Source organism: Pogona vitticeps, chromosome 3 (assembly GCF_051106095.1).
Source record: "Pogona vitticeps strain Pit_001003342236 chromosome 3, PviZW2.1, whole genome shotgun sequence".
NCBI lineage: Eukaryota > Metazoa > Chordata > Lepidosauria > Squamata > Agamidae > Pogona > Pogona vitticeps.
Window position 1 is genome coordinate 224,699,062 of NC_135785.1, and position 13,442 is coordinate 224,712,503.

General features: G+C 38.8%; 1 protein-coding gene across 3 annotated transcripts in view; it reads right to left on the reverse strand.

The window, feature by feature from the left end:
• CD96 (CD96 molecule) overlaps nucleotides 1-13,442 on the reverse strand; it is a 59,099-nt gene that overhangs the window by 16,958 nt on the left and 28,699 nt on the right. For 2 of the 3 annotated variants that reach the window (XM_078389845.1, XM_078389846.1), the window contains exons 4-8: nucleotides 12,804-13,029; nucleotides 7,858-7,904; nucleotides 4,799-4,889; nucleotides 3,977-4,159; nucleotides 1,275-1,349 (exon numbers count right to left, since the gene is read on the reverse strand). In XM_078389845.1, the coding sequence (XP_078245971.1) occupies nucleotides 1,275-1,349; nucleotides 3,977-4,159; nucleotides 4,799-4,889; nucleotides 7,858-7,904; nucleotides 12,804-13,029 (622 nt within the window). The remainder of the gene's footprint in view (nucleotides 1-1,274; nucleotides 1,350-3,976; nucleotides 4,160-4,798; nucleotides 4,890-7,857; nucleotides 7,905-12,803; nucleotides 13,030-13,442) is intronic. The other variant, XM_072993949.2, reaches the window with a different exon arrangement.

Sequence of the window (13,442 nt, forward strand, 5' to 3'; positions counted from 1 at the left end):
CTTTTCCAAGAGGACTGTTTGTTTGTTCTTCTCCCCCCCCTCCCCTGATAGGGTACCCCAGCTGCGGAGAGCTTGAATTGGGTTTCTGAGGTGAGGTTCCCTCTCCCCTTTGCTCACTGCCACTGTTGGCATCACCTCTGGCTGTGCCGCCCCAAGAGCCTCTTTGCCAGAAACTTTAGTGAACCAAATGGCAGCTGAGATGTGCACTCCAAAAGTCTCCCCAACTTCCTGAAGAAATGAGAAGGGGACGAAAAAGACTCCCCAAATTGGAATGTTCGGCCACAGAATTACAATTCAGTACAATAGAGGTATGGAATGTATTGTGAGAACTGGAGAACATTTCCCTCACGTGACCAGACTCTAAGCCTCAGCATAGGTGCAGTTAATTTTCCAAGTCCAAGCAAGATATCATTCCTGACAAAGCTATACTTGTTGGTATTCTCATTTTGGGGAAAGCAATACCTGCTGAACATCCACCTCTTCTCCAGCTCTTAGAAACAGACTGTGAAATGAAATGGCAGTAAAGGAAAGGGAGTCATGAGGAGGTGTGCAAAGAACTTCAAGACCTAGTGCACCCCACATTATTTGCAAAGAAATATTAAAAAAAACTAAGAAAATCCAATCTTCTCTTTCTTATCTATATAAGAAATTTGGTCTGTAAAGCACACAGGCATATGATCTACTGTGTGATTTCCCTAAGAAATAGATTTACTGCACAATAGTGAGGAACAGATTTGAGGAATAAAAGAGGAGGAGAGTGAAATAATAGAGTTTCCAATCAAGGTATAGGAGCTACAAGACAAGTGAGTGAGAGAAGAGTGAATGTGTGTGTGTGAGAGAGGGGGGGGCAGGAGGGAGGGAGAGGGAGAGGGAGAGAGCGCACCAAGGTGGAGGTGTTAGTTTGGGTGAAGCTGAATATATTCATTTGTAAGAATTATTTCTGATATGGAGTGTTCTTGTATAGGTACTCCAAGAAAAGCCCATGCTTTGTATCTCTTCTTCGACTGGAGGTTTGAAGTAGAGATTGATCAAACCACTGAAAAGCATTTCAGCTTAGGCTATTGCTGTACACTGCAGCTGCTGGATCACACTTTAACTGTTGTGGCATTGCTTTAGGGGTCTATTTCCCTTTACACCATTATAGCAGGACCAATGTTTGAAAGAAACTAAATGACGTAATGGCAAGATCAGAGCTTGAATAGTAATTAAAGCTTGGTTGTTGATTATTTTGAACAAAATGCACAAAATGTTTCATTCAAATAAATGCAACTTACTTTCTGTCCGTGAATCCAGACTTGGAGGAATATGGCTATTAGTTTTCAAGGAGTCCAGAGCTGTAGGCTGCCACCCTGTAGAAAATAATCATCACCTGAAATGTAGTGGTGAAATTTTCCAGCAATGCCTTAAAAACCTTGTAGAAGAAAACTGATATGTTGATCTGGCTCTGGATACAAATATCCAAACCCACAAGACATGATCTTATAACAGCATTTCTTATAATGGTATGTATGAAATATTCATATATCTATCTATTTCTTATATGTCCTGGAGGGATCCATGTGCTATACACATACCACATGCATGCATGCATGCATACATACAGCCTGCAGTTTCTTCTGATAAAAATATTCATAACGTAATGGGATAATACTATTAAATTATTATTGCACTTCAGTGGATTTGCCTCTTCTATTTTTCTTGACAGGAATGAAATGTATTGACTGCGGTGTGGAGTAACAGCTTTTTTGGTCTTTATTTAAATGAAGTACCATATGGCTATTACAGTTGATGGAAATTTCTACCACATCACATTTTCGTCTCAGTGTTGCTATTTTACTGATTTCTTTCCCAGCTTTAGAAAAAAGCACTGAAGATTGAACTCATTCTATGAAATTAATCCTCAGATTTTACCATGGACAGTTTCTCAACTGGCCCATCAGGTAAGGCAAATAATTTTTTTTTAAAAAAAATATAAGTGATGCAGCACATCAGTAGTGATATACCAGAGTCTTAAAAACCACAGCGGATCAGAGGAAGTGTTCAATTTGGCAATATCCTGAAGTGCCTTGTTTATTAAGCTACTTCACAACCAGAAGGAACCTTAACAGTCACAAGACTGTCATAAAACTGTCGACTTTAAAGTTTTAATGCTCACTTATAAGGCCCTAAACGGTTTAGGATCTTGATATTTGGCGGAACGCCTACTCCCACCAAGTTCTACCCGGATCACCCGCGCGAGTCAGGAGGTGAGGCTGAGGAGCCTGACGCCGAGAGAGACCCGGAAGGAAAAGACACGAAACCGGGCCTTCTCGGTGGCAGCTCCTCACCTCTGGAACAATCTCCCTCCTGAGATTTGCGCGGCCCCCACTCTGGGCACCTTTAAAAGTCAATTAAAAACATGGCTGTACATTCAGGCCTTCCCTTCTCTTTATTTTTCCTTTATTTATTTTCTATTCTATCTTTGTATTGTATTTGTTATAGTATGTTTTATGTAATATTTTGTATTATTTTTTGTTTATTATATTGGAAGTCACCTAGAGTGGTCTTATAGGCCAGATGGGCAGGGTATAAATCAAATAGATAACAACAACAACAACAACAACAACAACAACAACAACAACAACAACAACAACAACAACAACAACAACAACAACAACAACAACAACAACAACACTTCCTTTTGGTTTGTTTCCAGCTGGAAATGGACCAAACCAGAGCAATTCTACTCATATGAAAAAAGTAGAAGCCCCGACAGGGGCTATGAAAGGTCTGGGTACAAACATTCTGGGGATGATTTGAGTGATTATGTTGTGTGATTGCTTGAAAAAGCAGTGAAAATAGTTCTTGCTACAGCAGGAAAAATAGCCAGTAATGGTTTAAGGAGAACATCACAGTAACTGACAGCTCTATTTGATTCTTAAGTATTGGCAACCAAAACAATGTTTCAAAGCTAGACTTTTCACCAGTGTTGCAGTGCTATCACAAACTCATATTCTGATGCAAATGTTTATGATCAGAATACATTGGACATTATGCAGAAGAGTCCTGTGGTTCAAGGTAACATGGACACATTGTGAGGCATCCTATCCATTCTTATTAATTTGCTTACTCTGTAACACACTTGTATTTATGAGACACTCAGGGAGTAGAGATTCACAAAGAATGGATCAGGGCAGGAGCAGAAAAACTGCAACACCGGAGATCTCTAACAGAGAACTCTAAGAAAGTCACCCAGAATACAAAAAATTCCATGATTCCATAAGATGCAAAAAAAAAAAAAAAGGTAGTTGACATGGTAACGTTAGGTGGTGATTTTTTTCATCACAGAAAAAATATATGAAGCATAGCTACTGAAGTGACTGTTGAGGCCAGTAAGATGTGCTCAACTTCTTTGGCCAAGGAAGACCAGCACCATCACAAAGTGGCTAAAAGGAGTTAGAAAAGAGCCAATGGACACTTCTTCTGTCTATTAGGTTAAAAGCAGTGTTTCTGGTGCAGGAGCTATCCTTGAAAGCTAGTTTAGTGTCTGATATGAAGCTGAGTCTTTTCTTGTTGTCTAAGTGTGATATAAATCAGATCAAAGGGAGCTTGTGGACTAAATTAGAGGGGAATTCTCACATCATGATTCTAAGAGAATCACCTCCCTCTCTGGCTGTGAAATCCTATAAGATGCATGTTTAAACCACCACAGTCTACATCTGATAGGAGCTTGCCAAATGGTACGGCTGGTTGCAGATTTTCATATACGGTACTTGGAAGAAGATCTCATGCTGAATGTGTCCTTAGTATTGCACTTATGCCAGCACGTTCTACTGTTTCCTTAATACAACAGAAGACATAGCTGGAAACATGTGTGCGATTGTTTGGGGAACAAAGCAGTTTACTTTAGTTTCTGCAGATTTCATACAAATAATCTGAGCACATGTATATAATGTGTTCTTTGGATTTCAGACAGCTTATATTTAATTTAACTTACCACGAGGAAGCAAAATGTCTCCAGATGAAATATTTCGTGTTTCGTTTCCAAGGAAAGGATAGACAGACATGCATTTAACAGCCAGACTATGGGATGTCTGTATTGTTTTCCATATTATCAACAATGATCTCATCTCATAAAAACCTCCTGCAACTTTTGTATCTTCATTCTGAATTACTATTCCTTTGCGGGGGGAAATATAGAAAGGATATGCCATAAGAATAACTGCTAAACATTTCTCTGAAAAATAAGATCTATATTAAACATTAGGTGCTCTAGTTCAATACTTTAAAAAAAAATACATAGTCTTATTTATTATTTATAGAGCGCCTTAACGGTAAGGAAGGACCTGTACAGTAACAGCATTAAAACCTTGCCTGCAGAGATAAGGCAATGGGAACCAGCCAGAGTAGTGCTTGCACTAATGGGGCATTATATAAATCAAATGAAACAAACAAATCAATAGCAGACAGAGAAGAAATGCCAATTGATTTAAATGTGCTTATACTCTGAAAAAGATATGAAGAAGCCTGTGGTACTTTGGATCTTGGAGTGCAACTCCCACCATCCTTCACCATTGAATTTATTCATGGGGATTTATTGGTGTTGGGATCCAACAACATCTGGAAGGCCACCAGTTACTTATCTGCTCTAATACATGCACTGCAGTTTTATTATTTTCCAAACCGTTTTCCTACTAAAAAGTGCTTATTCGCAAATGCATCCCTTCTCTCACTTATAGCTGTTGTACGCTTTCTTGTTGAAGTCAAATATTTTATAAGTGTACATTTCCAATGTCATTTTCACCAAACTTTGCATTACCTTCAGACCTGCCCTTCAGAATCTCTCCATCCAGGTACCATAGAAGCTCTGGCTTGGGAAATGCCTTCTTTATTACACAGGTAAAAGTAGCCTTTTTAATAAAAGGAAAAGGAAAATAATTCGACAGTGAAGGTTAAGAGAGGTTTCAGCCTGGATCTCCAAGCCTAAGGCTGCAATCCCAAGTATACTCACACTGAAAGATAGTAATTCTGTAACAATTATTCAAATTAGGGTGACCGTGTTAGTTTATACAATACAGCCTCTGTTCAGGAGGCTATCAGTTCTCTGTTTGAACTAGTTAGTTAGTTAGATATGTATCATCCAGTTATGATGACCCTAAAAGGGTTTTCAAGGTATTTAAGGAGTGATTTTACTATTTCCATTCCCCCGGTGAGTTTCCATGACCAAGTAGGGATTCGAACCCTGGTCTCCAGAGTTCTAGTTCGTCACGCTATCCACTACACCACATTGGGTATCTGCTGTTTGGACTAGTGCAGAAAACAGTAAGAAAGGGGAGCGGGAAACTTTAGTTTGCCCCACCAATGTATGTTTAATGTATCCACAGGTCACATTATCACATTCTGTATCAGCATGTGCTGATTTACAGCAGAGCAGTCTTCCTATTCCAAATGTTTTTTCAGTAATGATTAGTAGAACTACAGCTTTGTAGGACTTAAGAATTCTTTCATCCCCTTCCTCACCCCAGTGGTGTCTCTGCTCTCTCTCATCCATTTCTTCCTTTGTTGAATCCTCAGCATCCTTGTTCAGCTCACTCATCTTAGCCGCCCCCCTTACCAAGCTGCAGTACCTTTTCTCTCCCTGTCTAAGAACTGCTTCTTAATCCTTCTATCTCCAGCAATAATTAGTTTGCCATGACAAAAATGTTGTGGCACCTTAAAGACTAATGGCTATATTTAAATGTGAGTTTTTGTGGACAAGTCCATGAAATCTCACATTAAAATATAGCAGTCAGTCTTTAAGATGCCACAATGTTTTTGTCCTCTTTATTTTTATTCTTCTGGTTTTGACTGATATGCTAGCAGAGACTAACACTGCTACCTCTTCTAAAACTACTATTTTGCCAAGAATTACTTTACCTCTCTCTCTCTCTCTCTCTCTCTCTCACACACACACACACACACACACACACACACACAGAGCATTTTAAAGGGAAAGTGATGTCTCATGGAATAGGAGACAATTGCACAAAATAAACAAATATATGCATATGTGCCTAAGAAACAGACTATATATGGAAGCCTTCAGGTAGATAAGTACCACTTGTCAAAACATTCAGATTTTGATCCTCTGTGCTCTAATCATCCTGAATGCATCACAGATGTCATGAAACCACTAAATTATTAGCAATGAAATAGCTCATAGAGCAAGGGAAATAATGATCATTGCTGTGGCTCTGTCTGACATGTGGTTTGTCAAAAAGCGCGGAGGATGTGGTTTGGTCTTCCACTGACAGTGCTTAAGATGAGAACACAGGCAGTCACAAGAGCTGTATGCTTGATGCATATAGAAACCAGTGCTAAATTGTGTGGACAACAATGACCTATTAAAGAGGTTGGCACCTTAACATGTTTATGCCAATGCAATACTTTTGCAATGGAGGAGTTTAAATTTAATGTGGTCTTAGATACAAAATAAAAATATGACTTGTAATTTCTGTCGATGCCATTCTGAACAATAGGCTTTTAACACCCCTCCTCCCTAAACCATTTATTTCACTTTTCTTTGTAGGATGAAAACTAGGTGAGCATGTGGGGGAGGGAAAGACAGACAATTGTGAATACCATTACCTAGATTTCTCCTTGAACTACCAAAATAGGTGTTTAAAATACGGGCCCCTGTTCTTGAGCATAGTTAATTTAAGACGGGGGTGGGGGTGGAGGTGGAGGACAACACCTTGTGTACCAGCAGATGATGCTGGAATGCACCGTCCTCCCTTATTACAGATTATCCTGGCAAGGGGTGACAGGGAGTTGGAGCCCAACAACATCGGGAAGTTGGACAACATCACAAGTAGCCCTCCCTGACTTAGAAGCATGCTTCTACCATATGCTATGATCAGAATTTGGCCAAATAAGTTGAGAAAGATCAAATTATACAATAAAGCTATTGTGTAAACCCTAGTTCTGCTATGTCAGATTAGAACCTATTAGTAAGCTGCTTCTTTCAGGACTTTTTTTCAGTTCCTCTGGACTTTTATGGCATTCCAAAGGCAATCAGGTCCAAGGCTGGATAGCTTTTGAGTGGCTCTCATTAAGAATAAAAGGGCATACGAGCTTACAGGGGAAATGGCATTTTTGGTCATAAAATGCTAGAAACAAACTTTGAGAAGAGTTATCTATGTAAGGCAAGTGCTGGGATCAGAGTTTGATAAATTTACATTTTTGTACACAACTCTAAGGATCTTACAGCTAGTATTGCCATTCTCCAAATGGTGGTACTCCAAAAAAAGTAACTTCTTCAAACTTTGGTAGGTAAAAGTTGATGCAATTATGCTGTGTTGTTGTTTTTCTCTTTTATACTGAAGGTATGAAGAAAAAAAGTGCTAAAAACACTGAGAAATTTAAGTACGTATTCCAAATCCTCAGGAGCAGCATATCTGCTAAAGACCGCAATAGTATGCCCAATTCAGTTGCCTGATCAAACACTAATAACTGAACAGAGTTGTATTGATACCAAGTCCCTGAGAGATTTCAGGCTTATAGGACTTTTTGTTGGGGGTGGGTGTTTGTATGTTGTTCTTTTGTTTTTGCCAGAGATCCAGCAATCCTCCATAGATCCACCCATCAGACAACTTACTGATCCATGAACAGGATATGAGCACAAGCATTTTGCTGTTAAACACAGAAAAAGAGTTGGAAGTTCTTTTGTTCACAAACTCAATCCTGGTTTCTACCCATGTACATTACAGTGGTCTTATAAACTTATTGCTCTTGTTAGAAAATTGGGAGTTTGAACCCTTGGCTGATCAACTGGAAGCCTCCTGAGGATCTATTAGTAAATCCCAGTTTACCTCCCCCCATTGATGTAAATTCACTCACCTTTCCTGTGAAACTTGCGTTGAGTGAGATAGAGATTTCTGGTTTCACTTCAGCACACAAAGAAAACACACATTTTAATTATTTAGACTTCAGGAATTACTTCAGCAGTGTAAATTTCTGCAGAAATGCTCTATTTTATAAAACAGAAGGAAAAATAACCCTGTGGCATGTTAACATCTTAAAACCAGTACTATTGATTTATTCCAGCAGCATGCCCTGTTTCTTAAGTACTCTACGGGCAAATACCAAACATACATTCATAATACTATATTGTGTTTTTGGTTCAGAATCTGGAAATGCTGGCCATGCTGCCTGGTAGACAGGACATGCTGGCTAACAGATTCCAGGAAATATGGCCAGCTGAAAAGTAACTTTTTTGAGCTCAGCTGTGGTTTTATAGTGTGCACAATTTACTGTCACCTTATGGAACCAAGTTCTACTTGCTTACATATGTACCAAAATAAAGTAAAATAAAAATATCTGGAGGCTAATTTTCTTTTTACAGTGATTTTTATGTTTGCATGTCAGGACTGGACATGCAGTTGGTCCTGTCTTCAGAACACTCTGTCTCAGACCAAGATGCTAATGAAACACATACAATTTCTGTGCATATGTGGAGGAAACTGAAACTGTAAAAGCAATCCAGATATCACAACTCAAAGCCCTTGTTGCATAAGAGAATGAGGAAAAACTCTAAAACACATGGAGCCATCAGATCCACCACAGGTTTTGGGATATATCAGATGCATCCAGGATTATAGTGTTGTAAAGGAAAGCCGACCAAGAGGCAGAGAGAGAGAGAGAGAGAGAGAGAGAGAGAGAGAGAGAGAGAAGGAGGGAGAGAGAGAGGGAGGGAAAACTATATTCTGGGGCTTTGAAAGGCAGGCTGCACTTTAATTTCCATCATTGGTCTGACCTTTTCCAGTAAACCCATTCCTGTAACAGAAAGTCTATTTACACAATTAGGACATGACAGATTTCAATGCCATCACTCTGTCAGTCTGCCCAGAACAGTGGTAGGCAGGGATTCTTTGTTGATACATACAATCAAAAAAGGCATTTCTATGTTAGATAAACAAGAAAGGAAAACTGCTGAGCATCTATATGAAGTACCTTCCTCTCTCTATCGAGTCTGTTCCTCAGAAATCATAACTGCCTTCTGAATTTTGTGAACTGGCTTGCAAATTAAGGTGTGACCACAAAAGGGCTGTTTCAAGTTGCCATGAGCATCTCTTTACTGCTTGGCATGTAAACTGCATTTGTCATTCACAAAGAACTGTTTAATTATCCCAGGAAGGTGTGTTTAAAATGGTCACTTGGTAAAGGTAAAGGTTCCCCTTGACATTTAGTCCAGCCATGTCTGACTCTAGGGGGCGATGCTCATCCCTGTTTCCAAGCCATAGAGCCAGCATTTGTCCGAAGACATTTTCCATGGTCACGTGGCCAGCACGACTAGACACGGAATGCCGTTAACTTCCCACTGAGGTGGTACCTATTTATCTACTCGCATTTTTACATGCTTTTGAACTGCTAGGTTGGCAGGAGCTGAGACAAGCGATGGGAGCTCTCTGCGTCATGTGGATTCAATCTTATGACTTTTGACCTTGCAGCACAGAGGCTTCTGCAGTTTAATCCACAGCGCCACAATGTCCCTTATAAAATGGACACAGAAACCCTTTTATCCCTCAATTTACATGTGTTTTACTTTGATGTTTAAATAGCCAATATGTCATTCCAGTAGCTCAAAAAGCTACGGCTTATTCCTGATCCACCAAGAATTGTATTTTAAAAAGGTAGACTTCCAGGTTATTTTGCATTACCTGCTCTCTTCTGTGTTTCTGCATGAGCCACTGTTGTGGATGTTCTGTTTTAAGGAGACAATTTCAGAGTAGCCACTCATGCAAAGCTGAAATGGGAAAGCTCATCTGTGCTAAAGAATTAATCTTGTAACTTTGAGAAAGGAAAAGAAATATAATGAAGACTTACATACGTACCATGATCTCAGTTGCTTAGATCCAAGCATATACCATATTTAAAGTAGACCCACTGAAATCAAGTTAGTTATGAATAACCTAAGTCTCACCAGCTTCAATGAGTCTACTTTTAGTATGGTTAAGCTTAGAAACCAAACCAGTGGTTACAACTTCATGAATCAACCTGATCCTTTGCCAATATCATAGGTGCTTCTGGGTATCATGCATGCTTGTGCTATTATCATAAACTGGTCCCCACAACATACTGAGACCAATGGGCACATTCCACACTTTTAAATAGTGTTATAAGCACTATTCCCCTTCAAAAAGCTACTGTTGTGGATTTAGTTAGCTACAATAAAACATGCATTTCCCAAAATGGCAAGCAGGTGAGACCCTCGCTGTTGACTTCCATCCCCATTAGCCCATAACAAAGCAGCTACATGAAGATGGTCCTTGGCTTTTGACATGGGTTTGCCACAGGAAATGCTTGGAAATAATGATTTTCAGTAGCCCGTGAATTCTGAATATGGAATTCAAAAAAGGCTAGGTGTGCTCCAGAAACACCACACCAAAGATTGGTATGCCTAGAAATTATCAAGAATTCATACTGAATGATATACAGTAAAAGTGTTTTTGAATGTGAACAATTTTGTTTGTCTTATATGTATTGTTAGACATAGTAAATTGGTTTATTTACGGCTGTAGTTCTAAATGTATTTCTGTTTGCTGCATTAAGGTATACAACCTTTGACAAATATGCTTTGATGGAATTGATTCAGCAGATTTTTTTTCTGCAGAATAGGAAGTTCTTATTAAACATTATCTGAACATTTCCCTTCCTACAATAGGAACTGAGCTCCTTCAGACACAACATGGGAAGACATGAGGCCGGATATTTACATTTTGCCAAAATTAGATGGTCGTTTTCTGAGGCAGGGTGACATCCTTGCATTTCAGTTCAAATCTATTATACGCTTACGCTATTAAATGGATAATTTACACCTATGTGCACTTCCAGGGAGAAAAAGTTAATAGAAGAAAGGGAGGCTGAAAATATTGTGACACTTTAAAGACTATGATTTATCTCAGTGTGAGTTTTTACTAATCAAAGTCCACTTCTTTAGACACTGGAAGGGCAAACACATGTCTTCTATATTATCATATATTCCCAGGATCAGCAGAGAATGCAGCCAGTTTAAAATCCAGTGAACGCAAGATCATATGTGCTTCCTAATTTTTTTAAATGATGTAACAAGTCTGTTTTGACCAAGATGTACCAAAAGCACATTTGGCCCAAAGTTGATTGAATACAAGTCTGAACTTTAAAGGAGCCAAATCATTATTTTATATACTAAGCCACTGATTCTTAACCTTGGGTTACTCAGGAGTTTTGGACTGCAACTCCCAGAAGCCTTCACCACCAGCTCTCCTGACTGGGGTTTCTGGGAGTTGCAGTTCAAAAGCATTGGAGTAACAAAGGTTAAGAACCACTGTACTAAGCAACTAAAAAGACCACAAAGTCAACTTGCCATGTCTGATATTTTGCATTTATATTAATAATGTGCACACCTCCATATGATGTGTAAGACTGCTAGTTAACCACAGATCTCAAATGGAAATGTTTAAAACCTCAACTCTCAAATGGAAAGTTTTTTAAAAAAACAACAACAAATATTCCAGTTTGTTTGTTAGTCATTTTACACAATCCTCTCTGGTTTAATTTAAGTTTTTTTAAGGCTTTGCCGTGCCAATGTATCTTTCTCCATTTGGTTTTGTGGTTAGGAATTATTTTTTTCTCTCTCTTTTGTACTGATCATTATAAGATCATTTATGAGAACTGGAAAACTGTGAAAATATGCAACAGTCAGGAAGTCCCCCTTCTGATTGATCTATATGAAGAGATCTATATACATACTGCAGATTGGACAGTGGGAGGGGTGAATGACCTGATAGGCCCAGGGGATTCACCTGACATGTACATGGTTGGTAATAGGCATCTCCAAAGGGGAATCCCTTGCTCTTCACAGGCCATTAGACATTCAGAGATCCAAGTTACTGTATTCAGGATTTTAGATGCATGCTTAACCACAAAAGCTTCCCCTGTACAGATGTCCATGTTCAAAGCAAGAAAGGAGAAGTGGGTGTGGGATGCTCCAGAAACACCAGAGATACAGCCAGCAGTGTACTTTGTTGTTTCATGTAAGCACTCCATTGCTTAATGTAATTCATTATTAGAATTCAAATTGGACAATATCTAGACTTCTCTGAGAGCTCTCAGAGGAATTTAAAATGTAAATGATAAAACTGAGATAAAATCAGCAGAAAATGCAGCACACAAAACTGAGCAGCAAATATCTAAAATGTGTTGCGCCTTCCACTCACTGTCAATAGTTGCTAAAATGTGGTGAGAGGCGATGCTATCAGAGCCCCGTTTAAAGAAAGCATCTCCTAGTTGACCACCAATTTGTGGCAGGAAACTTCGACAAAACATGGGGTTCTTTGATCTAGAAGAGAAGGAGGGGAAGGAAAGAGCAGGAGGCAGAGGAAAGAGCAGAAGCTCTCCACCATAGATGCATGTATGCTGTAAAGGGTTAGTTTCAAGAGCATTTTCAGTGTTTTGATCCTTTGGTTGTAAGCCTGTCTGCCTTGGCCTATAGATGGAAAGTAATATATAGTTGTATGTGTGTTTGTAAATACACACACAAACACACACATATATACATACATTTCATGCCTTATTTGTATATGTTCTTCTTAGCAACTTAATACATGCAAGCTGTATTGTAAAATAATGTTCTCAAAAAACAAATAAACCCAAAACAAAAGCCTAACAACGCTCACTTTATGTTTCAGAATGTATATAAAAGCAGCATATATATGCTGTTTTTATATACATTCTAAAATGTATATAATGTGTATATATATATATATATATGCTGTTATAAGTAGCATAGGATTGCTCCTTCTCACCAGATACTTTCACTTCAGTGGTGGTCTTCATGATTCTTCCAGGGTGGTGGGAAACAGAACAGACAAACTTCTTGCCATCATCAAAAACTGATACAGGCGAAATAATTAATGTATTCTCTGAATTACTTTCAATTCTGTCCTTGTACATTGTAGTTCTGGTTATGTATTCACGAGAATTATATGATGGCTTGCTTATAAGTATCTCTTCATTTTCATTTTCTTTCTGCTTAAAATGAGAGTTCTGTTAGTAACCAGTTCCAATCTCACAGCATCATAAATTTCCCTCCTTTATTTCCCTTTGAACCAACACCATATTATGAAGCAGTCTTCCCCAACTGGCTGCATTCCAGATGTTCTGGACATTTCTATCAACCACATTAGCTGGCAAGACTGATGACAATGATAGTTTAAAACAATTGGACTGCTCCAGGTTGATGAAGTTTACAGTTCTGAGACAGCATTTATGTAACATGTGTAACAATGGCATAACAGCACTTATACAGCATGTTTGCATGAACCATAGCTACCTGTGGTAATTTTACACTGTAAATATAGTTTGTGTATAGGTTTGTATCTGCCTGCATGGTAAATGATTTTAGTTTGATTGACAGCTGTATGTGGGACATGTGTCAGAAGAGA